The sequence below is a fragment of the Protopterus annectens genome, chromosome 13.part0, assembly GCF_019279795.1.
Source record: "Protopterus annectens isolate FY-2018-M chromosome 13.part0, PAN1.0, whole genome shotgun sequence".
NCBI lineage: Eukaryota > Metazoa > Chordata > Ceratodontiformes > Protopteridae > Protopterus > Protopterus annectens.
Window position 1 is genome coordinate 840,004,615 of NC_056747.1, and position 27,928 is coordinate 840,032,542.

At 41.0% G+C, this 27,928-nt stretch overlaps 1 protein-coding gene across 2 annotated transcripts in view; it reads left to right on the plus strand.

Annotated features, from left to right (window-relative positions):
- USP32 (ubiquitin specific peptidase 32) overlaps nt 1-27,928 on the plus strand; it is a 3,310,274-nt gene that overhangs the window by 2,794,491 nt on the left and 487,855 nt on the right. For both annotated transcript variants that reach the window (XM_044054559.1, XM_044054560.1), the window contains exon 28: nt 6,530-6,616. In XM_044054559.1, the coding sequence (XP_043910494.1) occupies nt 6,530-6,616 (87 nt within the window). The remainder of the gene's footprint in view (nt 1-6,529; nt 6,617-27,928) is intronic.

Consider the following 27,928-nt stretch of genomic DNA (forward strand, 5'->3'; position numbering starts at 1 on the left):
ATTATTGGATGCTCCATTACAGCATGATACTTTGTTTGGTGTTAAGGCAGAAGAGGTGTTAAAGAAAATGGAGGATAAAGCAAAGTCAATGCAGACAGTGAAAGATTTCTTACAGGTTCAACCACCTAGATTTAGCAGAAACTGGCCTTCAGAAAATTGGTCCTTTCCAGTGTCAGACAGGCGACAAAGAGGCAGATATAGATGCCCAAGAGGCAGATCTCAGCCCCAAGGCTCCTACAGAACTAAACAATGGGGTGCTTCAGCCCCCAAAGGAGGGGGAAGACAAATCACAACCTTATAGGAAACGGTCCCAATGACTTCCCTCTGCAAATGCAAAGCACTTACCTTTTGACAGCACCCCTAGGGGGAAAGCTAGCACTTTTCTCAAAAAATTGGCACATGATCACCCAGGACCAATGGGTGCTGAATATTGTTTCTCAGGGTTACCGGTTCCATTTCCACACGCTTCCAAAACCAAAAGGTATGCCAGCCCTGCCACAAAACCAATGGGCAGAGGCACAAAAACAGATTGCTGCTCTTATGGACATGGGAGCTATTCAAAAAGTTCCACAGCAAGAACAGGGACAAGGATTTTACTCAAGACTTTTCTTAGTACCCAGAAAGGACAAAGCCTGGAGACCAATACTGGACCTATCAATCCTAAATACTTTCCTGGATGTTCCAAAATTCAAAATGTTAACACTACAGCAACTTCTGCCCATGCTAGGCAAGAAGGCTTGGCTAGTTACTTTGGACCTCAAGGAGGCATACCTGCATGTCCTAATCAGACAATCTTGCAGAAGATACCTCAGATTCATAGCAGGCTCAATGCATTACCAATTCTCTGCACTGCCCTTTGGCTTATCTGCTGCGCCCAGGGTCTTCACAAAATGCCTGGCACCAGTGATTGCATTTTGCAGACAAAAAGGAATTCAAAAATATCCCTACTTGGACGACTGCCTTATTCAAGCAGAGAGCAAGGACATTCTTCTAAAGCATCTGGCGTTTGTAAAAAGATTGCTAATTTGCCTAGGGTACACAGTAAACGAAAATAAATCAAAACTAGTGCCCTCTCAAGAGATAATATTCCTGGGTGCAAGCTTAAATACAACTGCCAGATGGCTTATCTCATGCCAGACAAACAAAGGCAACTGACTCATTACTTTCAGATGATGGCAACAAAAACCCAGCTCCCTGCAAGAAAAATTCTGCAGGCCCTGGGCTTCATGGCATCCTGCATTCTACTAATTCCATATGCAAAACTGCATATGAGGAAACTACAATGGTATCTAAAAAGTGTTTGGACTCAGCATTGTCACAGCCTGGAGATGATCATAACTTTAATTCCCTGCCTGAAACAGGAGTTTTGATGGTGATCCCAGGCCTGTCACCACAACAAGGGACAGCCTTTCACCTTATCCCCAGCCAGGCAGACAATAACAACAGATGCATCGGATTATGCTTGGGGGGCACATATGGCAGGAAAATGTATTCAGGGCACGTGGCCCAAGGAACAAATGCATCTTCACATCAATCAAAAAGAGATGCTAGCTGTACAGGATGCCTTGACAGCTTTCAAGGACCTAATACATCCAGGACAACTATTAATAAAGACGGACAATACCACAGTTATGTGGTACATAAACAAGCAAGGGGGCACACATTCCTACCCCCTATGCAGACAAGCCATGACTTTGTGGAACACAGCACTGACCTATCAAGTACATCTGCAGGCACAATTCCTGCCAGGAACAAAAAATACACTGGCAGACGAACTAAGCAGAAATCTCATGGAGCCTCACGAATGGAAGCTAAATCCACAAGTGTTCAGCATGATAACAAGGAAATAGGGACGCCCAGAAATAGATCTTTTTGCCTCCCCTCACAATTACCAAATATAGAAATTTTGCACAAGAACTTATCACTCTCAAGCATGGAAAGTGGATGCTCTATAATTCAGCTGGAAAGGCCTGACAGTCTATGGCTTCCCTCCGATGCCTCTTCTCACCAAGGTGCTACTAAAAGTCAGACAAGAAAGGCCAAAAATGATCCTGATTGCCCCAGACTGGCCACGCCAGCACTGGTACCCAATCCTAAAGAGTTTGTCTCAAGGCCCAGTTTGGCTTCTACCTGAAATTCCTCATCCTCTTACACAACAAAGCAATCAGATTCTTCACAGTCAACTCAGAACCTTTAAACATGGCAGATAATGTAGCCACTCAGACTGCACCTCTCTCTAAAGCTGTTATGGATGTCATTTTAGAAGCCAGGAGGCCCAGCACTAGGAAATCTTATGCAGAAAAATGGAAGAGATTCTGTGCTTGGAACCAGGCACAAGGGCTCGAACCACTTGTCCCTAATATACCTCAGATTTTACAATACCTAACAGAGATGCTGGACAAAGGCTTATCTTTCTCATCTATTAAAATACATGCCTCTGCCATTTCAGCTCATTACAATACGGAACCTCCTATTTTTTCACATCCTCTACTACAACAGTACCTCAGAGGGGCACAAAATATAAGACCCCCAAGGAGAGCACCAGTACCTACTTGGGACCTCAATTTTGTTTTAGAAAAACTCACACTGCCTCCTTTTGAACCAGCCAGCACAGCTGATCTAAAATTCTTGTCATGGAAAACTGCTCTGCTCCTAGCAATAACTTCAGCAAGAAGAGTCTCAACAGGCATTAATGGCTGTGGAACCTTTCCTCATTTTTCATCAGGACAGGGTTTCTCTTGGGACAAACCCAACATTCATGCCAAAAGTGGTCTCCAATGTGGCCTTAAACCAAACCATTCATTTACCTACTTTTTACCCAAATCCCCAGAATAAAGGGGAGAGACTTCTGCACGCTTTGGATATACACAGACAGCTACGATTCTACTTGGACAAAACAAAAGCTTTCAGAAAAAACTGAGCAACTGTTTGTAGCATATGCTGCAGGATCACAAGGAAAGCCTATTACAAAGCAGACAATCTCGAAATGGATAGGACACTGCATCCGCTTCTGTTATGCACAACATGGCAGATCAGTGCCTAAGGGCATTAGGCCTCATTCTACCAGAGCAGCAGCCACCTCAGCAGCTTTCCTCAGAGGAGTACCAACCAAAGACATTTTAGAAGCTGCAACCTGGAGATCAGTGCACACTTTCACCAAGCACTACCACTTACCTCCCTACTCTAAAGCCAGAGCAGGCTTTGCCACTGAAGTTCTGCAGGGCTTGGTAGCCTCTCCAAATCCAATTTAGACCCAGCCACCCAACCTCAGCTTTGGGATTCTACCCAAGTGTAATGACTGCAACAGTGAAACACGAACATAGTACAGTTGTGTACCTACCATAAATGTAGATGTTCGAGTGTATTCACTGTTGCAGTCCAGGTTACCCACCCACCATCCCCCTTTTTTCATTGCTGGGACTTTTCTGTACTTCTCATCTCTATACTACCTATCTGGTATATTTGCTTGTAGATGAAGGAAATGTTTATAGTAATATATGCATGTTTTTTGGCATAGTTTTATCTTGCCAGCCTTCCTATCTGGGGCAAGAAAAACTGAAGAAAATGGCGTCGGGTGCAACTTTTATACCCCTGGCGCACTGACGTCAGGGAAGAGGCAACAGCAACCGACACCAGACCAAGACTTTGGAACTCGGGCTGACTGCGGGCTGCCTGCCAGCAGAATAACCCAAGTGTAATGACTGCAACAGTGAATACACTCGAACATCTACATTTATGGTAGGTACACAACTGTACTTTCCATGTAGTGTGATGCCCGCGCCCTGGCCCAGCAATCAAGAAGCCTCAATCCTCACCACTAACACCAGGGAGGGCATCTCATAAGAGAGGAAAGGATAACAAATACACACTGTAAAGTACAATTATTTCTCAAGTGCACACAGAGATCACAGTCAGTCTGGGGCTGGTTGCTCCCTTGCTCTCCAGGTCCCCAATAAGACTCACCACTGGCACAGTTATAGGGTCCAGATCTCAGCCTAGCTGGCAAGCTAACCTCCAGTACCCTCTCTGTCCAACCAGTGCTTCATGCCCCTGCCCAAGTAGCTGACATACACACACACACACACTTTGAGATAAGTATTTATACAAGTTCACAGTCACTCCCGGAAAAGGCTGACACAGATTCTCAAGCTGTACCCCTTTACCCAGACTATACGGTAGTAATTACTGCCACCACTAGCTAATAATTATCAGCTACCCAAAGGCCCTTAAAAGGGTGTCCACTTATTACTGTGCAGTATTATTATCCAATAGTAGTGTAACGTAAGCAATCTTAAGGCTTTGGAAGGGCTTATTACAGGATCACTTTTAAGCACACAAGACAATACTACTACACCACAGTGCTATTCAAGAGTTCAGAGATCACACAAAAACTTTAAATAAATCAGTAGTACAGTTCTGACATAACAGAAAAACAGTCTAACTTTCTTCTGATTTCCTAGCTATTACTACAAGAAAACATACTTCTGAAATAACTTACGACACAAGCAGAGTGCTGATGAGATGGATATCAAGACAAAAATGCTTAATAATCTCTGGTTCTCACTGTTTAAATTGAAACTGCAGTTCTGCTAAAACATTACATCATTTGTTTACACTTTCCTGGTTCCCAGGCCACACGGAAACGGCATGTACATTCTTTTACACTTAGAGCAGTAAAGGACATTCCACATGTAAATTCTGGTCATTAACTTTAGCCTTAAAACAATAGGCAGGATGCTTACTCCAGACTCATCGACTCCAAATTCTAACTTCAAAGGACATAGAAAACATAATTGTAATTTCAAAGAACATTTGAAATGCTTGGCTTAGTTTTCCTTACAGCAGATGGCAATATTGCTGCAATCTTGAAGTTCACATTTTGCAGTGTTTTCTTTCATTTAAGAAACAAGCCTGTATTTTATATTTATATTTACAAATGCCAGAATTATGTATCAAATTCTATTTGACTAGGCTGGCAGACTTCACCCTTCTCTACAGTCTTCACATATAGTATTAGCTGATCTACTTTCCAGCCATCTCTCTGTACTTGGAGCACCCTTCCATCCTGCCTTGGCTGTTAAAATTCCTTGCGCATTAGACAAGCTTGTTTTTGTACAATACCAGTAGACATTGTAGGTGACATTTCTATATATTTTTTTAATTTGCTGAAAGTATGCCTTTTCAGTGGTTGAGATGGATATGTGAGCTCAATGGCCAGACATGCTTTTATAAAGTTTTTTCCCACCTGATGACCATTGAGATCCCTGCCATGCACCTGTCCTGAGAACTGATAACCTGAGCCATTATCCACACAGGAGTCAAGATTTTTCACTGCAACCCTCGCTCCCCAAATCACAGTGTAGTGCTTGGACATGCAATGGGTTTGTCATGCTTTATACATTCCCTCACTTCCGTAAGGGGCATAAGCCAACATGACTACATTGCTCTTAACAGCATGTGTACTTACAGTCTCCCTGGTGTCCACCAAGGAGATTATGCCTGCAAGTAATCTGTGCTTCCCTAACATGTACATACTCATTTTCCCCTCCAGCCTCATCCCAAGAGTGAGCATGCTTATCCTGTTTGCCTGTAGCATTGAGTACCTGAGCCACTAATAGAAGTCTGGTTGCCTGGGCAGTTGTAAGGGCTTTATTCCTCTGTACCACTAGCTACCACGCTTTTGTAGTGTTGGTATACAATGTTTGGTATGTAGTAGCAAAGGATGGCTGTGCCCCAGAGTTTAAGAGCTTCCCTGCTTAAAAAAAAATGCAAAATTGATATGGAAGAGAGGACAAACCTGGTTGCTGAGTTACTAAGGAGGGCTTTCTAATAGGTCAAGTGATGCGTTAAAAACTGACCCCCCCCTGCTTTTTGACTAACTATTAATTTTTTGTTATTTTTCTGTATGTGCTTTTAATAATGCTGTAGTTGCCACATAGTGTGTATTGTACCGTTAGTCTCTGGTGTGCACATTGTCATTGACTGTGGCTAACAGCTGACACTTTTACTATAAAATCTAGAGGTCTCTCACTATCTCCATACTTTAATATAACCTGTGTTTGGAACTTTCTTCATCTCAGGTCTCCACTGCAATGATACTGGCCAAGTGGGCCACCTGGTTACCAAAACAGGAGCATTTTAGAGAAAGTGTGTGAATGTGTGTGTGTGTGAGAGAGAGAGAGCACACACAAGAGCATTTTAGTGAAATAGAAGTACTTGTGTTGTACGTATGTAGTGTGTACATATGTATCTTTTTTACTAGTGTAAACTGAAAACAGTAATCTTTTCACTGAAGTTTTGTATTACTTTACATATAATATGTCTGCACCTTAGGATATGGACTTGATGTATTATAAATAAATCCTGCTCAGTTGTACTTAGATAGGCAGATATAAATATATGTTTATACATCTGTATCTTTCTCTAACTATATTACATCTGTGTATGTGTACATCTTTTTTTTCAGAGGGAGGGGACTGTAGAATGTGTGCAGCTTTATATTAATTATTTTGTTTTCCTCTTTTGTCAGTGATGACAGTATGGGATACCAATACCCTTTTACACTACGAGTTGTACAAAAGGATGGAAATTCTTGTGCCTGGTGCCCTTGGTTCAGGCAAGTATCAGTTTATCTCAGTTATTTCATCCAAAGCATTGGTATTTACATTTTGTGCTAGCCCTACAGATGATAAAACTTTTTAATGTAGTTGACATAATGCCTTCTATTAGATTATTTCTTGCTCGGAAGACTGGAAGCACAAATGGATTGGAATTTGTAGAGAGGAAATTGAAGGACTTCAGTTTTAATTACATGACTTCAGAATGAAAAAGTGTTTCATCTAACTGTCCATCTGTGCAAAAAAGTACTTCCGTTTATAATACTGGTGTTCTCAGTTCAGTGCTTTTAGACAGTGGAAACCTGAGCATCCTAGAACACAGTGTTTGGAAAACAGGCCATCCTGGTGTGCTACTGCACAACTTTAGTGGTGAGCTTTGAGGAGAGGGGTCAAGAAATTTTACCTCAAGCCTCTGATGATGTTGAAGTTATTTATGTTTATACATGCTACTGACTCTTCAGCCAACCTGTTTATTTCCTTAGTTAATATACTTTACTGCTTTTTCTGCCTCACTTGTCTAACAACATTGATACTGCTACTTTATCAGGCCAGTTTCATCATATGTTTTTATGGGGTCTATATCATTTAGTCAAAGTTTAATAACTCTGAACATGGAATGTTCGAACCATCCTGTTTGGAGTTAAAAAAACTTCGACTATGGATAAAAAACAAAAAAAAGGAAAGAAAGCAAAATGAACTGTTGTAAGCAAGGGGGCAGGCCCCCAGCACCCCCCCCACTACTTAAATATACCAACTCCGAGATTGCACTACATTGAACAAAATGGAAACCTCCCCTTACTGAGATTTTCGCTGAAACGCTCGAACTTCTGCAAATTCGAACTTATGGTCTCGACCATATGAGGTTCGAACTTGCAGAAGTTCGACTATCTGATAAGAACCCATTTTTATGTATGTAGTTTTTAGACACAGCAGTTAGAGACTCTGGAAAGTAGCATGATAGAAGGTACCAATTCTTTTATTTTGCTTTTAACTGTAAAAACACAGATTATGGTGCTGTTCTTGCTGTAAGTTGACAGTATATTGACTTTGTAGGTTCATAGGTTAGCACTAGGCAGGCATTTTGCCCAACCATATATAGTTTAGCCTTGCACAATACTATGCAATACTAATACTAATTAATGGGCTAAATTTGTGTGAACCCATCCAGTCATCAGGCCTTGGCTTGAAGTTGGCTGAGGTGTTATACCATTTAATATGCCAAGAAAATTTGTTCCACAGGTAGAGAATTCATTGAGTATGAATCTATCCCTCCAAGAAGTCCTGTTTGTGTTGCGATGTATGTTGAAAGGTGTAGAGTGAGTCTTAGTGTTTCTGAAAGATTTGATAAAACTAAAGCAAGACAAAGATTTCCACATAGAAGTCTATACAAAACGGAAAAAAAATTAAATTACACTTTAGTCTCTTCAGAAAGCTAATGAAACTAGTCCTTTGATTCTTTTGGTTAGGAAACATTGAGGTCTTTCAAGCTGGAGTACACATTTAGCAAGATAAATATCATGCAGGTGGACATCTTCAACAGTCTGCCTAATAAAGGAGGAATGTGGGGGGAGGGCTAAGTACTCTTTGCATTTTGACAATTTACCTTTGATAGTTAACTTTGCATTGAAAAAATATTTCCTTGTTGTAACTGATACTTGATGATCACAGGGCAGTTCATTGTTGATGAAAGTGCCCAGATCTGTTATGACTGCATTAACCTTAAGTGTGGCTCCATTATTGCGGAAATTAGTGGGGAAAAATGTGTATCCAAAATGCACCTACATTACTTTTTCTACATTAAGTCTAAAGCAATGATCAGAACAATAGTTACTGACTCTGTCTTGCTGTTTATGGAGAATATGATTGTCTGTGGGAGAATCAATAATGGCACCTAGTTTTAAAACGACTACGTATCTTTGACATCTGTCTTCATGTGAGAGAAGTAGATGTCAAACAGAAGAGTTCCAAACACAGAATTTTGAGAGTCTGTTAGTAAATACTGTATTACTTGAAAAAGTATCACCTGCTCTCTCACCTTGTGTACATGATCAAAGAACATAATAGCAACCCATTAAATAAATTAAGGTTAAATATTTAAATTGGTAAGCTTATGAGCAATGCCTGCATAGAGAATCATATTGAATGTTTTAGCAAGACTGAGATAAGAGGCTTGGTCTCCATCGCTGGCATCAGTCATACCATCAGTAAAGTCAACCAAATAAAGAAAGCAAGACCTACCCTTCACAAAACTTTTGTTAATGAAATCATGACCCATTCAGTGCTTTTATAGGTAATACTTTTCAGGAAAATGTGACAGTAAATTCCAAGATCAGCTAAAACACCACACTTGTGTAGAGGCACCCCAAGCGCTGTTCTTCATATCTCAGGTACGTACTCTGTGGAGAAGTTGAGATTAAAAAAGCTTTAGGAGAAGTTTAGCAACTACAATGTATGTTGTGCTGATAACAAGGCAGCCTAGTATATTGTCAGGGTCCATGGAGCTGTTTTAGTTTTGATAAGTACTTCATGATCTGGTCCATGATGACGATGGGAGGAGGATTCTTAAAAGACTGATGGGAAGAGATGCATGAATGTGTGGGAGGGGTAACATTTTAGCAAGATTTGTCAACCTGGGTATCTCTTATGGATTTGGTATCAGAATTAATAGTGACATTCATTTATAATTCTGTGCAGTATTGAATATCACTTCTAATTCTCATACTATAGTTGAAAAAAATTGTGGTTATCCTTTAGAGATTTAGCCACAGTCAACTAATATTCAGCATTAGTCTTCTAATGATACTTTTAAGAGCCCTGCAAATGTGCTTATACTCCTAGTTCTGAATGATGATGGGATCTTTTTTAATGAATCATAGCATTTTCTCCTGTTGTAAGTTTTATCTGGGAATTCTGTCATATAGGGTCTATCCCTGAATTTCTAGCCATATTTATGCCTAATAAGTACTGCCTCACCTGTATGTTGACAGAGATGGGTGTAAAAATAAATGGATAAATGTGGTGGTTTTAGTGATAGGATCAGCAGGACAAAACACTTTTGAAAATTTTAAAGCCATTAGATAGGGATATAAGGTTAGCTTGAGATGACTTCCTAAATGTATATGAATTTGTGGACAAGTTGGTACTAGTTTTGAGTGGGGAGGATGACAATCTGATGGTCAGATTTGATCAAATAGGGGGTAACAGTATCAGGTGTGCAAATGCATTGCTAATTGTGCAAGACACCTATTTGCTGAACAGGTAATTGAAGTACCTCTCCCAGTAACTGACTACTCAAAACTGTAGTACTGTTCTACTCTTATTTCATAGATAGTATAGCATCTCTAACCAAGGATTCCTATCTCAACCCTACCCAATAGCCATATATCACCACATCCACTTTCACCTTCAAACCCCAGTTTCCGCATCCTATATAAAACTATCTTAAACAAACTTAAACCATGCTCTTCTTTAAATGATGACCTTCCAAGAGAGTACCTAAAAATAGCAACCAGTAGCATTGCCTGTCATGTCTCAGTCATTTTAAATAGGTCATTCCAGGAATTTCACGTTCCCTGTCTCTGGAAAAAGTCACACATTATCCCTCTGCACAAAGGAGGAAATTCAACAGACATTAATAACTTTAGACCAATAGCAGTCTTATCTCCCCTTGCCAGAATACTTAAAAATGTATTCAGAAACAATTGCTAGACTATCTCCTGCAGAAAGAACTTCTATCCCCTACATAACATGGCTTCTCTTGTTCCCTTAGTACTAGCACTGCTGTTTTAACCTATATAGATTCTGTCAGTAAAGCTAGAGATAATGGCAAACTAGTCTCTTCCTTATTTCTAGACTTGTCTAAAGCCTTTGACACAGTTTGTTACAGCAAACTTCTACTTCAAATGTCCTCACTGGGTCTCTCTCAGCCCACCCTTCTGTGGTTCAAAAGCTGCATGTCCTTTGGTGTCAGTCAGCAAAATGGCACTCCATACTCTGCCCTTAGCTCCCAGTCACCTCCGGTATACCACAAGGCTCTATCCTTGGTCACCTCCTCTTTAACATTTTCATCAACCCCCTCTATAGATCTACACACAGGCCACCCTAATAGTATACACATATGATTCCACTATCATTTGCACATCTGACAACATGTTACAACTCAGAAATATTACTCAGGAAGCTTTAACAGCCACTGAAATATGGCTTCATAACTCACAACTCATGTTGAACCTGAAAAAGACCAAACTGCTACTTTTTGTCCCCAAATCCCTTTCTCATAAAAAAGTCCTCTCTCTTGATAATACGACCATTGAGGACCCTTCTCATAGCAGATTATTAGGGGTGATAGTGGATGATAATCTTACTTTCAACCTGCATAAGAAAACACATCAAAAACTAGGTATGCTTTATAGAGCCAAAAACTTTCTCACTGACTCAACTAAAACTACACTTGCCACTATTTTTCTTACTCCCCATGCTTCTTTATGGCACTACCACCCTTACTAACCTCCAGGCTTCAGAAAAATTCAAACTTGAACAGTGCTACAAAGTTGCTAAATTTTCAACAAATACCCCTTTCAGAACCCACCACTATATAGCACTAACAATTCTAAATTGGTTAGAACTGCTTCATCAACTAACATGCACATAGCTACTTACCACCTATAAAGTTATCCAGCATCTATCTGCCTGTCCAGCACTAAAAAGCATTCTACATAATTATGTTCCCAGTCGGTCATTAGGATCCAGTGACCAAAAACTCATGTCAGTCTACAACCCTATTAGATTTGCTGAGCATTGTCTGTACTCTACAAGGTTGCTAAGGCCTGGAACTCCTTACCTGTATCTATCAGGTCAGTATCCTACCACCCATCTTTTAAAACCACTCGGAAAGACTTCCTACCTAAAATCTGGCTCTATTCTTGCTCAAAACCAGGATAAACTATAGCACTAAATATGAACAAGTACCTTTTCATTCCTTATATCTCCTTACTCTCCCTTCCTCACTTACTTCCTTACATCTGTGGAATTCTGTTCCTGATTTTCTAGCTAAGTATATTGCAGTTCCTGTTTGTATGAGATTAACTTACCATTAATTTCTCTACAAACTGAAAAATGTCTCTAAATATTACGTGATTGTAATATAACTTGTATTGATTCTTAACTAATATTTTTATATTATGTCTAATTTGTTATAATTATTTAAACTGCAAATATTTTTGTTTTATTCTTGAAGATTGTAAAATTAATGTTCTTAAAATGTTTTGTAAAAAGTTGGAGCTTTTTTCCCCTGGGCCTCTGCTGAAAATGGACTTCTGCCCAGTCGGACTTTCCCAGTAATCAAATGTCAATAAATAAATAAATGTGAAGTTACCCAGATTTAAGATATTTAGATTACTAGATATGGATTCCATCCTATCAAGGTGCCTACTGTCATCCTCCGGTGACAACGAAAAGTGTCTGTAGTTGGCAGTGATGTGGTAAGTGACTTACATGAGACCAATATGTCAAGGAGCACAAATTTATAAGCTTGAAGCATTTTACACAAGTTAATATTTGAGTCGATGAAAAAGATACTCACACTATTGTCCCACACAGTCTGAAGGGGTGATCCACGTTGCAACCTATTAAGGAGTAATTGTTATCAAAATGTTGAAACCAAGTTTGTGTAACAACACATACTTAAACTACTGGAAAGCAACAAAATCAGGCAGTTTATGGTTCAGACTTCTAGCATTGAGCAGAGCCACCTTAGTGTAAGCTAGTTCAGAATTTGCTAGGCCAGAATGTCTAACACATGGACATTGACTAAAAAAAGCAATATGGGGCTGGAAATTCTCAGTCAGAATGCAAGAAGCCTTGTGGAGAGAGGTGAAGGCTATCCCTGGGAAAGCAGACCAGCCTTTTGGTCATTGCCTGTCATGCTGAGACATATTGGATCCCCATAGGATTGTCATTGACCCCCTTTTTCCCCCCATTTGTACATGGGGTCAGGGTGTCACATTAACAGTGACCAAATCATCTAGAGCCAGTGTTTCCACTGCCGACTGGCTAGCCGTAATGACACCAAGTAATAAGTCAGTTGTTGAAATCAAATATATATATTTTTGTAATTGTGGTATAATTCTTGGTAAAAGTAAATTTCTGTTCACATCTTATGTGGCACACAGACTTTCCTACATTTTCATTTCCTTCTCCATCTAAATGAATAGACTCAGTAGGGTTCTTGCTGTGAGCCACATATTATCGCTTGCAGTAATTCTCACGGTGTTGCAAGGTTGAATATGTGGATATGTATGCAAAATGCACTGGGTAAATGCATATAGACATGAATTGTAGTTCTCTACCTCTTTCCCATGGTAGAGTGTCTAAGGTCATTCACCACACTGTGGGTGACAACGAGAATGTACTTATACACAAGGTGAAAGGACTTAAGGGCTCTTGTCACATCTTTAATTCTAGTTCCAGAGTGATGATTGATTGCAATCCTATCCCTGCACAGCCTAGTGAGGGGAACATTATGGCACCTAACTATGGAGTCACCTATTATGTATAAATTACTAGGTGTGGCTACAGCTTTTGGAGTGAGTGTGGAGCCAGGGCAGATCACTTTAATTGTGTGTGAAGGTGTAACTCAAGATGTGCTTGATTGAATTGTGTTATGTGGCCAGGGCTTGCTCAGACAAGGGTGTGGTAGTTTAGGTAATGATTTCTTACCAATCTTTGCAAAATTGGAAATGTTGTTAGGTGGCTGTGATGTTGTGTTAAGCTGCTTACTGACGTATAAAGAGGGAGATGTTAGACTCTGAAAAGTATTTGCACCTCTCACAAGCAGTATCAGTAAGAAACACTTGCCTAAAGGGAAAAAAGCACCAGTCAGCAACAAAGGAACAATAGACAGCCAGTTAGTTAGAACATTGTAGGATGTACAGCAGCCACTTCTTGCAGGAAGGGTTGAAACAATTTTCCTCTGACCAGCGATAGCAACCATGACCCACCAAGCCCAAAACCAGCAACAGTGAAACTCAAGTCACTTACATGCTATCTTGTCCAATCTTATATGAAAACAAGGGCAAATAAAACCCCTTTAGTGCAACAGGTGAAGCAAGGGCAATGTGCAAACAAATCCAGTTAGTGCAGCAAGAGTCTCGCAAGATCAGCACACCACAGTTCAGCATTACAAAGTGCCAACCTGCTTAACTTAATTCCCCGTATACTAGGCAAACACCTTCCTAAAGAGAGAAAGCAGTGGTCAGCAACAAAGGAACAACAGATAAGCAGTTACTTGTTTGCCCCCCTGATGAGCACATAAGATTTCTGATCTACATGAACTCCCTATTAGCAAAAAAAAAAAGAGAGAGCGAGCGAGAGAGATACCTACACAGAGGAAAAACACACTTCTTTAGATATATTGCTTGGCATATGAGGTTAAAAAAGTGAAGTTCAGCTTTCTCTTCGGTGGAGAACAGGAACATGGCACAGCAGCAGGTTGAGTATTGGTAGAGCATGCAGTGATCTCATGTAGTCGTGCAAGATTTCCTTGGTGTTCTAAATTCTCTCCCTGTTAGCAAAAACGTTCTTATTTTGGGTATCTTTAACTATCCTTCAGTAAAATGGGACATTTATTCCTCCCATGTAGGATATGCCCACTTCCTAGACTTAATAAACAAAAATTCTCTTGAGCAATTGATAAATAATTCTACTAGTCAACACAATATTCTCAACCTGACTCATTAATATGGCTGCCTCTTGCACTATTCCTCTGATCTCTTATTCTCTAGCGGTATGACCAAACCTTTAAACTCACAAAAGCTCCTACAGCAATTTCCACTGAATATAAGGACATAACAGCCTTGACTTACTGTATGATGGAATATAAAAATTTGCATATGACTCCACCTTCCCTGACCTTGACACAGCAGCATACTTCATTACAGAATTCTACACCGATTTAGAAAAATGCATAGTGCTTAGCATTCCCAACTAGAACTAAGTATCCTTGGAAATTCAAAAGTAAACCACCTTAGTGGTCTATCTCCATAGATAAACTGTACAACAAAAGAAAAAAAATCTTTAACTTGTTTAATAGATCACAAACCCCATCTTGTCAAGGATAATATCAAAAGCAAAAAGCAACCTACAGAACATTGCCAGATCCACTAAAGAAGTTTGTGAACTCAGGCTTGTCTCTGTAGCCAAAGATAATTATAAATCCTTTTGGCTAAGTTAAAAAACTAAGAAACAATACTCCACATTGTTCTGAAGTAATTCATAATGACACTTTCTGTTCTTTGCAAACAAATTCAGTGCCGGTTTTACCCCAAGGTCTTTAAATATCTGAATCTGTTACTCCCCCACTTACATCTAAAGATTATTTACTGAAAGTGCTAGCCAAGACCAATAATATTTATGCCATGGACATGACAGTTAATTAATAGTGTTAAACTGCCCTTGCAGACATGCTTCTTAAACTGTTTAACCTAACTTTATCTACTGGTTTTGTCCTTGATGAGTGGCAACCTTCATTGGTGATGCCCCTCCATAAGGTTGGGCTTACAACCAACCTGGATAATGATAGACCTGTCAGCCTTACTGACATCATCTGCAAAGCCATGCAATGTATTATAACTGATCTCACAAACTATGATATCAAGAGTCTTTTTAGACTTGACTGCTAACAGTATGGCTTTGTGAATGAACTCTGTCTCATAAACTCTTGGTGGATTTAACATGGGCTCAAACTAAATGCTAAAAATGTATTAGTAGATAGCCCCTCCCCTCACTATATTGTATAGATAACATACCACACCAAAACAAGAATGTAGTTAAGGACCCAGGAACTTGGGTTAAAAACTCCCTCTGTTTTGGACCTTCATGTGACAGTGTTGTCAGGAAATCCTTTTGTTTAGCACAGGTAATTGCCAAAGAAATATCATCAAGGTCTGAAGAGGTAGTCACTCCCTTATAGTAGCATTGATCGGACCAATTATTGAGTACAACACCCTTTTAGAATGTATCTCACTAAACATAGCAAACAATTAGAAAGATCTTAAAGGTTCCTAACCAAAAATATTACATACCTAAAGTCCCTGAGGTACCAAGAGACGCTAGAAGCTCTAGCAGTTTTTATTCAGGTATTTTACAGACTTTTGAAGGGAGATTTCTTTCAGTTACCATGCTGTTTAGAGACCCAGATGTTCAGGGTCTCCTGCATCTCCGCAAGCCCAATATCTCCAACATAACTAGAACTAGGGACCTAAATCTTCACCAACAGATAAAACATACATACATAGATAAATACCGATATTTCAAGCATGGGCATTAATTGCCTTCCAACTTGACAATAAAACATGGTGGAGGGATAGGCTTATACCCAGCATCTCCTAAACTTCTGGAATCATTTTTTCCTGTATGTTAGGCAGTGTGACTGTGATTCTGTAAACATATCTTAGATAACTGGATTGGTAGCCACAAATTTATTTTGGGATTGATCGGTGTGGAACTACCTAGTGACTCGTGTAGAATCTGGCTGCGATAATACGTAAGTACCTTATTATTATATTTGTCACATGCACCTGCTATCCTTGAAAGTTCAAAAGTCTAGATTTATTTAAGATATCATTTGTTTATTCCTTACGGAAAACAGCATAGACTGCCTTGTTGTCTCTCCCCTGTTTCATTGTTAAGGCAAGTATCTCATGATTCTGAAGCTCATTCTCGGAGACCATAGCTACCCTGCTGGATACATGTACGGCCTCCTCCCAGATGCCCATTCACCTTGTTCTGGTGCTTTGTAACCTATTTTTGCATCCATTTCTTTCCTGAAAAGATTTTTAAGAGAGTTTTGTAGAGTGGTATAACTATTTTCTCTCACAATACAGAATAAGAAGTTATGTACCTACCATAACGTTCCATGTTAGTTGTCTTCTTCTCGCCTTCTTTCTTGCTGGGTGGGTTCTGAGCCGATCCTCAGCTCCGACTCGGCCATCTTCTAAAGCTCGAGAGCTATTTATTGGCTCGAGGCCTCCCCATATCCCACAATGCCTGGCTCTAGATCCCCAGATCTCGTTTGGTAGACCTAACTACAGACAAATATAAGGATACCTGCCCTAACAGCATAAGTTTAGCTACAGAGCTAAAAGGTTGAGGGAACAAACCAGATAAGACCCAGCCAGCTAAAAGGAACTCAGAGGGCAACTCTTCTCGGTCTATTAGGATAGGGGGACGGAGGGTGGGGCCTTAAGAAAGAAGGCGAGAAGAAGACAACTAACATGGAACGTTATGGTAGGTACATAACTTCTTAATGTTAAGTTGTCTATCTCGCCTTCATTCTTGCTGGTTGGGACAGCGTCCCTAGCACCTCAGTCCTGGGTGGCTCATCGGAACAGACTGTTCAGCACAGTGGAACCAAAATCAGCTCTGCTGCTAGAGGCCACATCCAACTTATAATGAGAAATAAATGTATGGGGAGTGGCCCATGTAGCTGCTGCACAAATGGCTTCCATTGGTAATCTTGCCTGAAAAGCTACAGAAGTAGCTAAAGCCCTAGTAGAGTGGCCTTTTGGTTTAGCAGGGAGCTGTTTGTTCCTCAATTGCTAAATCAAAGTAATAATAGAAGTCAACCACCTAGATAGAGTTACTTTAGACACTGGTAGACCTTGTTTACCTTCAGCATAGGACAGGAAGAGCTGATCTGATTTTCTAATTTGTTTAGTCCTATGCAAGTAGAAACGTAATTGTCTATGAACATCCAACTGATGTAATTTATGTTCAGCTTTGTTGGAATAATTTGGGAAGAAGACTGGAAGATCAATGGACTGATTCAGATTACTCTCAGAAGGTACCTTAGGAAGGAAGGAGGGATTAGTCCTGAGCGAAACTCTGTCATTATGGAAAACTAAATAAGGGCGAACACAAAGGGCCTGGAGTTTGGAAACTCTTCTGGCTGAGGTAATTGCCAAAAGAAATAGGGTTTTCCAAGAAAGAAACTTTAAGGAACATGAAGCTGTGGGTTCAAAGGGGGGCAATATTAGGGAAGCTAAGATCAAATTAAGATCCCACGGAGGTGGGGGATCTCTTACTGGGGGCCTGAGCAAAGTAGTCCCTTTGAGAAAAGCTTTGCAAAGCTTATGGGACATGATACTAGTTTCAGATAGGCCTGTATGAAAATTTGAAATTGCGACTAACTGAACTCTCATGGTGGCAGAAGAGGACCCAGCCTGAAAAAGGTCCACTAAGAAAAGGGATCTATGTTTTTAGACTCTGCCCAGCAAGAGAAACATTTCCACTTACTAGCATAAGTTTTTCTGGTGGTAGATTTGTGCGAAGATAAGATGATTTCACGCATTGATTGGGAACTGTCCGGAAGCCTGGCTAAGGTTGGAAGTGGAGCAACCAAGCAGTGAGGTTGAGAGATTGCAGAGATTGGTGCAGCCCGCCCGACTGATGGCTCAGGAGGTCTGGTACTGGGTCCAGGGCTGCTCCAGGAGGTGATGATGCAGAAATGGAAACCAAATTTGTCGAGGCCAGTAGGGGGCAATGAGGATCATCTTGCATCCCAGCGAGGTAGCTTTCTGTATTAGTTTGGGAATAAGGGGAAATGGAGGGAATGCATAAAGGAGTCCCTGAGGCCAATCGTGGATTAGAGCGTCTCTGGGAGGGTATCCGGGAAGAGGGAGGAGAGAAAAGAAACTGTTGCACTTGCTGTTGAAGGGGGTGGCGAAAAGGTCGCAGCAAGGCTGACCCCATTTGCGGAAGATTTGGTCCGCCACTGTCTGATTGAGAGACCACTCGTGAGGCATGAGAATTGCTCTGCTCAGACTGTCTGCTATAATGTTGGACTTCCCAGGGATGTGCGTTGCTATCAGAAACCACTGGGAAGAGATCGCCCATTGCCAGAGTCTGAGTGCTTCTCGACATAGGGGGTAGGACTTGGTTCCGCACTGCTTGTTGATGTACCACACTACCGACATATTGTCTGTCTGAATTGCAATGGTCCCAGTGGGAAGAGAGTTCTGAAGAGTTTGCAACGCTAAAAGCACAGCTCTCATCTCCAAGACATTGATATGCAGATGGTAATCGTGGGGTTGCCATGTGCCTTGGACTGTTCTGCCCTGAAAGTGCCCCCACCCCGATCAGGGAGGCATCCGTGGTCACTGTGGCTACTGGAGGAGGAAGAACAAATGGTCTGCCCTGGGGTACTGACGGGGAAACCATCCACCAAGCAAGCTGGTCTTTGCATGTCTGTGTAATCATAATCATGTGAGACATTGGAAGTTGTAGAAATGACCATTGGGTGAAAAGCAACCACTGAAGAATCCTCATATGAAAATGAGCCAGGGGGACTAGTATGATCGCTGCTGCCATGAGGCCCAATGTCTTTAGGACGAATCTGGCCTGAATTTGTTGTTCCCTCCTCTGCCCCTGGAGGGAAACTCACCACGTGTGTCAGGCACTGTTCCCTGGGGTTTCCGGAACCACATTCTGCCACTTTTCTGACCTTTGGGGTATGGTCTAGAAGGAGTGGAAAAACGGACTCCGACAGCAGAGAGAGTCTTGCCTTCCTGCTCACACCTGGTAAGGGTATCCTTCACCTGTGGTCCAAAAAGAGCAGAACCATCAAAAGGGGTATTGGTGAAAGAAGTCTTAAAGGGGTCCGCAAAGTTACATAACCGCATCCAAGCGTGCCTTCTCAAGGCCACACCTGTGCCTGCAGCTCTACTTGCCCCATCGACCACATAAGAAATGAGCCGCATGGAGGAGTTCACTATCGAATTAAGAGTCGCCAGCTGGGAGGTAATCTTATCCTGGGCTCCCGCAGCTGATGGATCTTGAAGGGTATCTCCTAGCTCCTTAAGGAGATCCCTTTGAAGGCATGTAAAATGGCACAAATAGTTCAGCGACCGCATGGAAAAGGTCGCTGAGGAAAACATCCGCTTCCCATATCTGTCCATTGTCCTAGACTCCTTATTAGGGGGATGGACAGATGAAGAAGTCTCAGCCAACTCCTTTTTCGTGGCTGCTGCTACCACCGTAGCATCGACAGGGACACCCTTTGTCAAACATTGCTTGTCTTGTGGTGCTGTGATAAATTTCGTGGGCCTTCGGGGAGTTGGTTCCACTGTGTCTGGGGCTGACCACGCCTTTTGAGCCACCAATGCCATCAGTGGATCGAAAGGTGGAGACACCCAGGAGGTGGAGGGGCGAGAACCAAACGCGTCCAGATATACCGACTCATCCTCAGAAGGGTTAAGGGTAGTCCAGTTCCCCCTCTGCCTAAGCATCTCAAGGATGTCTGAGAAGGAAACATCTTCAGAGGGGGACCTCGGGGACCCTTCCGAATCCTCTAAGTCGGTATCCGAAGTGACAGACTCAGGAGAGTCAACATGCTTCCTCTTACATTTCCTCTTTCAAGGGGGCTCCTCTGAATGATCAGGGGAGGCCACGGAAGAGGAGGACGCGCCCACTGGGGCGACCTGGAGTGCTTGTTCTCCTCGCTTGGGGTTTGGAGGGGGGGCAGAGGCAGACGCAGGCACCATGGGGGGAGGAGCCAAAGAGGCTGATTGTGGGGCTGACTGAGGGGCCAGCACACTTCTCATGACCTCGAAGGCACCCATTCCCGGCAGAGAAGAAGGCTCAGGCTCCGAAGAGACCGGAACCCTCCCCGGCACCGAGAGGGATGGCTCCGAGGCCAATGTAGGAGCCGAGCTCACCTGCGTCAAAGCTCTGAGAGGGAGAACGGGGTTGGACAAGGGTCCGATGACACTCACCCCCTCGGAACCGACGAGGGAGTCTCTGTGCCCAGATCCCAAGGACGGCGCCATGGAAGTGATCGGAGCTGAAGGAACCAAAAGGGTAGGTATCGGCGCTGACAGTTCCACAATCTGAACCCCAACCAGCTCCGGCTCCAAACTCAAGGGGTGAGTCGAAGGAGGAACTACTGTAGAGACGGGCAGAGCCGAACCCTGATGAGGGGGGGGCTGGATAGCATTTTAGCCAGGGTCTGTGATTTCAGAAGTCTGCTCACCACTCTCTCCAAGTCATGGTCGGACAGTCTCGAAGACTGAGAAGAGTGAGATCGGTGACTTCGCTCCGACTGTAACAGAGGCGACCCCGGAGCCGAGCGAATCGACTCTAGGGATGGGGACCTAGAATGCTTTCGGCTCCCTGAAGGTTCCGACACCAGGATCGGAGCCGACTGAGAGGCAGGTACTTAGGTTCCAGCCGGAACCGAAGTCGAAGCAGACGCCACACCTGATGACGGCTCCGAGCTGGGAGCCGACGGCTTCGATGGCTTGGAGGGTTTCCCTGGCTGAGTCTTAGCAGGTGACCCTTCAGGTTTTAGTAATCCTCTAAGGATTAACTTATTCCAACGCTCCTGCAGGACTCTTGGACTAAAGGTGTGACACACCGAACAAGAGTCCTGCAGGTGTAGGGCGCCCAAGCAGTAGACACAAGAAGTGTGACCATCTGTCAGAGACATTTTCTGACAGCATGAGTCACACTTCTTGAATCCCGATACCTTAGTGTCTTTGGACATCCTGTAAAAAGAAAAATCACAGGAAAAAAAAAAAAGGCCAACAGTAGGTAACAAGTATAAAGAACCGTACACACAAAAAAAAAAAAACAGTTACCACACCTTAACAACACACACACACACACACACACTATAACTATAATATATATATATATATATATATATATATATATATATACTATAAAAAGTAAAGTACTACAACTATTTCTACCTGAAAACACTACAAAAGGTATTTCAGAGAACAAGGGTTAGCCTCTAACTAAAACGGCTACCTTGAAGAGAGAAAAAGAGAGGGGGGAGGGGAAAACTCTCTAACAGTAAAAACGAGTTTTCTAAGGGGATGGGATAGATCTAAAACTACACAGAGACAAAAAGTACTAAACTACTATAATAAGAACTAACTGCTAACTATTTATATGAAAAATTTTTACATAAAACCTATCAAAAGACAAAAATACGACCTGAGCCAGCAAAAGCAACTTCGTAGCAGAAGCGGCAAACGAGATCTGGAGATCTAGCGACAGGCATTGTGGGATATGGGGATGCCTCGAGCCAGTAAATAGCTCTCGAGCTTTAGAAGATGGCCGAGTCGGAGCCGAAGATCGGCTCCGAACCCAACCAGCAAGAATGAAGGCGAGATAGACAACTTAACATCACACATTTCTACCCCCATCAATTTGATGTCCCCATGAAGACCAGAATGCATTTTTATTGTCTAGACGATGGATTGCTTAGCTAATGTACAGCAACATTTCCAGCACTAGAGCCAGATCATAATCAAATATACCCTTAGACAGGGTAATGGATTAGAGCTCCCCTGCAAATATTCCATTGTCCCATTAATTAGCTATTTTTCCCCAGTTACCGTAAACACTGTTCAAACCTGTCAGTGTGCATAGTATTTTTTTTCTACAATAATTTTAAAGCACAAACACTGATGGCCATTTGCAAAGTAGTACAGTCTTACAGCAAAAACAGACTTAGCATGAACAGTAAACTTGTCTGCTCTTAAAACGTACATTCATTAAAATGGCATTGGAACCCACTTCAAAGAAGATGTATCTGGTCAGTGGCAGATTAGGTTTACCTTTGGGCTGTTTTGAAACCATAGGTCCCTTGCACACATTTTAGGACTTTACATACATGCATATGTTCTTTGATTCACCTTTCTAATTGTATTAAATTATATTCCTTGTATAATACAGCATTTTTAAATTTGTAGTTTTGAGCTTTTTTCCAGTAAGCTATGAAACAAAATGTATGGACCAGTAATGACAATACTATCCATTTCATAACATTTCTGTCATAAAAAGCCACTCAAACTTCTGTCATTACAGTCCACTAATATCAGTCAATGTACACAAACTCTGCAGAAGTAAAAGACTTCTAATAAAGATCTTGGCGCTGGCAAACAACTTTGCATTTCAGTGTTTCATGTACAAATTCCATGCCTGCTGCCCCTGAAGAATAAACTGCTTATGTTAAATTAGCAAAAAAAAATTTTTAAGCTGGTAATATTGCAGTAGGGATTGGCTGGTAAATCAACAACAGCTTTGTAATTACTGGGCATCTCATTCAAAGGAGGACACATTCAGGAGTGCAGCACCCCATCCTTCCTTAAAATCCACCAAAATATCAGCAATCAATCCACATGCTGTGGGAGTAGAACCCACAGTCTCCTTCACCAAAGGCAAGTATGCTAGTTGTTGTGCTTCTAACATGGCTTTCAAATTTTATAGCACAAACATTGATGATGGCCATTTGCTAAATGAAATACTTTCAAACTGAAAGCACTTAACGTGAGCAGAAGTGATCTTCTCTTCCCTTGAAACTCACAGTTCCTTGAAAATGCACTCCTAATGATGGTGGTAATTGGTGTAGAGAATTACCAACCTGCCATCCCTAACTAGGGCCATTCACTCACACAACCCTTTGTCTCACATTTTACTCCTCTACTGAATAGCTTGCTCATTTCTTTCTCATGGCAGTTATCCTTGTTTGTTCGCAGTTCTCCTTGTTTAAAATCCCACATGATCTGTGTTGTGTGTATGCCTTATGTACAATATATGCACAGATGCTTTAAAGAATAAATTGCATGCAGAGTACATTCTTAAGGAAGAAATGTATTTTTTTAATTGTTTAAATTAAATGTTGTGGCCCCACCAAGCCAGTGGTCCCTAACCATATGCCTAGGTTGCCTGGTGCTGGATCTGGCTCTGACACACACACACACACACACACCCACCCACGTATATTTACACACACACCCACGTATATTTACACACACACACATATGTATATTTACACACACACACACACACACATGTATATTTACACACACACACATATATGTATATTTACACACACACGCAGACATTTATTTTAGTTTGCATTTGTTTACCAGGGTAGTACACTGATCAAAACAGACAATCTGCAGATACTGCCTGGGTAAAATAATTCACAAAGATGAAAAAAATGTAAGAGAGAGACCGCAAGTTGTAAAGATGAAAAAAAACAGAGTAGAAAGTAATAGAATATAACAAAAACTGTACAGTAGTTATTAAAAGATTTTTCAAATGTTATGAGAGAAATGGACATTTGACAGTTTTACATGACCATATTTCTTGTTTACATCATGGTGGAAATGCTGTGGGGTGATGAGAGTCAGACCATGGGAGGCTGGACAGGTCAAGTTCAGGAGTGATAAAAGTTGAGAGAGACTAAGGCTCACATAATGTGGCCTGCAATGAGGCAAATACAGTTTGATTTGTATTGGAGGATTTTTTAAGTTCAGTTCTTAAGGTGTGGAAGGGGAATTAAAGTCCCATATTTTAATAGTAAGGATGGAACAAGAGTGCCTGGTGAAGTGCAGTCTGATCTGTGGAGCTCAGAGTGGCATATATATATATGTGTGTGTATATCCATCTGTAATGACAGAGGGATAAAGAAGGCCTCTTGTATGTGGTTTCGTATTTGTTATGATGCCCCAAAAGAAAATTACTAGTAAGTACAGTTATGGCTATCAGACTCAACTTTAATTACTATGGTTTGTCACCAAATATTCTATAAAAACAGATGAAATTCAAACAGACAGATGGAATTCCTCCAGTGTGGCATTGTTTACAGTGTCTTTTCTTAATAGGAAGGAATAATGCAATGGATAATTGTGATCACTCTGCTAAGTTTGACAAAAAAAATATTGGCTAGGAGAGTTGGGATTTTACCAGAAAAAAAAACATTAGCTAGAAGACTTGGAAATGTGTATCCTTTTAGAACATAAAAGTTGCTGTTGTTGTTACTTCTCCTTAAAGGAAGTCCTTCCAAGGAATATAAACAGTACAAGGAATTAGCCTCAAGTAAACTTAAGTAATTAAAAAGAATACTAAGTCTGCACTGGGTGTTTTACAGGAGCAAATGTAAGTGGCCAAGGGACCTCTCTGCCTCTTGTACAGAGTGAAGTTGTGGTTCATCTGGCTGCTGGAGTTAAGGTTTCTTCATCCACTGGTGAAGTCCATTCTGTCCATCTACTCAGGAGTTCCAGTCAGAAAGCAGTTCTTCAACAGGCTTCTTTGATTCCCATCATGAAACTGAAAGTGGCAGCAAATAATGGAACATTTTCCCACCCTGGTAGTCACTCTCCATGTAGTTGGTGCAGGACCTGAGACTGAATTCTTTTTTTCCACTTTTTTACTGCAGATACTTCCAGTGCTTTTACCACTTCTTCACTGGGTTATTAATTTAAAGGTGTCTCTCCCAGTTCCTGGTGTTCCCGATGATAGATCACACTCGCCTTCTAGAGGGTTAAGGGGTGACAGTAGCCCCCATAAACTAAGAAAAGCTCTGAGCTTTTTGGGACCAGGGATGTTGTCTAGTTGCTCTAGGGGTGGTTCTGATTGCCAACATTTTTGAAGACACAAATGGCTGTTGAGATTTCTTCAGCTTCAATATGCCAGGTTTAATAACTTCTATAGCTTTCAGCAGACCATAAGAAATTGGGATTGAGGTACCCCTCCAAATAAGAGCACCCCAAGGAAAATAGAAAATAAAGCTGCCTTGGACTTTTTCACTGGATCTGACATCAGTAGGACAGATATGTATATCAACTGACTACATTTCAGTGGGGCATTTGCTGGATACGTCTGTGTCCAGTTCGACAGCAGTAAGGGATTTGAACATTGGTTCTATGCCTATGCAGTATAAAGGTTTACCCAGGACAATTTTTCATTATTGCAGAAAACCATTCAAACTGAGCAAGTCACTCCAGGCATGATAAATAAGAAATTGATTTATCTAAAAAGAGAATGTGAACATTTTTCCACATTCTTCAAGTTCAGAAGAGGGCAAGGATCCCCGATTTACATGAAGCAGATCACATCCTCCTTTGGATTGCACACTAATTTTAATTCTTTTGAGACTCTGCAGCTGCTGTGTCTTATAGGCTTGATTAAGGATGATCTACTCTGGAAAAAAAAAGATTCTAAAGGGTCTCTAGAAGCAGTTTAAATATGTGTAAAGAAGTCCTCTTGACAGCAGCTTGTCTACCAATGACATTGGAAACATTTAGGTCCTACTGTGGAATATTTTATGATAAAGAAAAACTACAGTAGACTCCCTCTTATCCAGCCATCAAATTTCTGCCATAACCCTAGCAAAAGACAGCAGAGAAGAACAGCACTTCTGTCTCCTCTAGGCTAAATAATGACAGACGTTTGAGTTTTAGACTTCATGTTCTTTTGAAAAATGCATACTAACACAAATTCTGTTATTTTAGCTGATTTATAACCTATAAATGCTATTTTGTATGCTTTTTCTGATTAACTAGTCATTTGTTTATCCAGCATAAGGTCCGGTCCCATTGAGACCGGATAAGAGGGAGTCTACTGTAATATTTCAGAAGTTGAAATTGTGTATTATTTAACAGAATTAGATCTTCTGAGTATAACTGAGAAACGGGAAGCTCCTGATTTCAGAAATTACACTTCAGGGTGTCAAACTTGCCTTAAAATCTTTAAAAAGAGGTGCAGTTCCTTGCCCCAGTGGATAGTGTATTGAAATATACCTAATATGATTTGTGACAGATTTTATTAAATTCATTAATATAATTTTGGGAAATGTTCTGTTTGGAAAACTGACATTATAATGGCAATCCCTAAGCCAGTAAAGGACATTCAGCAGGTAACATTTTGCCCATTTCTTTCTTAAACCATGATTGCAGTTTTTTTTATATTCTGGTGACCAGTGAGCCACAAATTTACATATGTTAATACATCTTGATCAGTGTGGTTTTATACTGATTCTTCAGATATTTTATAGTCTCACTTAAACAGTGATCGTTGTGGATGGCACAGTCAGAAAAAAATAAAGCTATATTGTGTGCGTGTGTTGGGGGGAGGCAACTACCCAGGTTACAAAAATGATGTAAGGCTATCAAACATACCTCTCAACTGTTCAGATTTTGTTTCTGATTAGTTTTGGTCTATTCCTTATAACATTTGTGGTTTTCTGGCAAGTCACTGAAGATTGAAGTCACTAAATAATGACATACATTTGAGTTTCAGTCTTCTTATCCTCCACAGAATATATGCTAACACATATCATGATATTCTAGCAACTTTCTAAGTATGTAAGAGCAATATTTAAAATCTGTCCCTGTTTTTGGGCCTCTGTCCCCCCATTATTTTGGACTTTGTCCAAATTAGTGGTGCTAAGAGGTATGCTGTCAAACTACTTGAATGTGTAGAGGAATGCCTGAGGGATGTCCTGTTGTCCCATGTCATCCCTTATTTTCTCAATATATGTGATGCCATTGACAATTAGACTGAAAACAGCCCCTCCCCCTTTTGACACAGGCACGAGGATAATTATAATAAGGTTTAATTATTTGCAGATGACCTACTTTATTTGGGAAATGCTGATGTTGGTGTGACCTCTTATGAGATAGGTAGTTTTGGATAGAAATTTGGCTATAAATAAAACAAAATTTGCAAGTAAGCCATTTGCTTAATGAACAGACTAAGAATAATTACCCATTTATGCAGGAATACTATGAGGAGATATATCTAGCAATCACTTGTTTAAATTCCTTACAGGAAGCAGGCTCTTTAAATGATTATACAGCTTTTCTTTGTACATGTTTCTCAGGCAGTACCTGTGATCATCCTTTGAATTTTAGCCAAGGGTCCCTCAGCTAATATTTGCTTTTCTGTGGAATGGGGGAAGATCAGTGATAGGCTGGAATAGATTGTTTGACCCTGTGGTTTCAGGAAGTTTGGTCATACTTGACATCATATTGTATGGTTTAGGTACAAGTCTGACACTTTATTATACAGTTCTGTGATAACAGTATGAGACACACTGAAGATCACAATTTTAAGTAACTTTAGAGATATTACAAAACTTTATCTCACCCCACTAACTAGGCCGGCAGTTCTGCCTGGAGTATTGTTTGCTGCAGGAGTGGGCCTCATCAGAAAATTAGATAAGATCACTTGTTAGACAGAGACAGTTGAGTGGATATTGGAGTTAGGGCCACTTGCTTACTGAAGCATTGGAAGAGGCAGGTGGATGGTATTTCTAGATTTTTTTTAAAAAAGTACCACAATAGTTTTACTGAGAACAAAATGGACAGCTAGAGAACTGTAATCAGTTTATGCAGAAATGTAAACTTCATGAAGTGACTGGTTTTGGTGCAAGCAGTTTATGGATGTGTTTTAGAAGCTGAAGTAGCAAATTGTAGAAGAGAGTGACAGACTCCTAATAATGCAGTGGTTAGTGA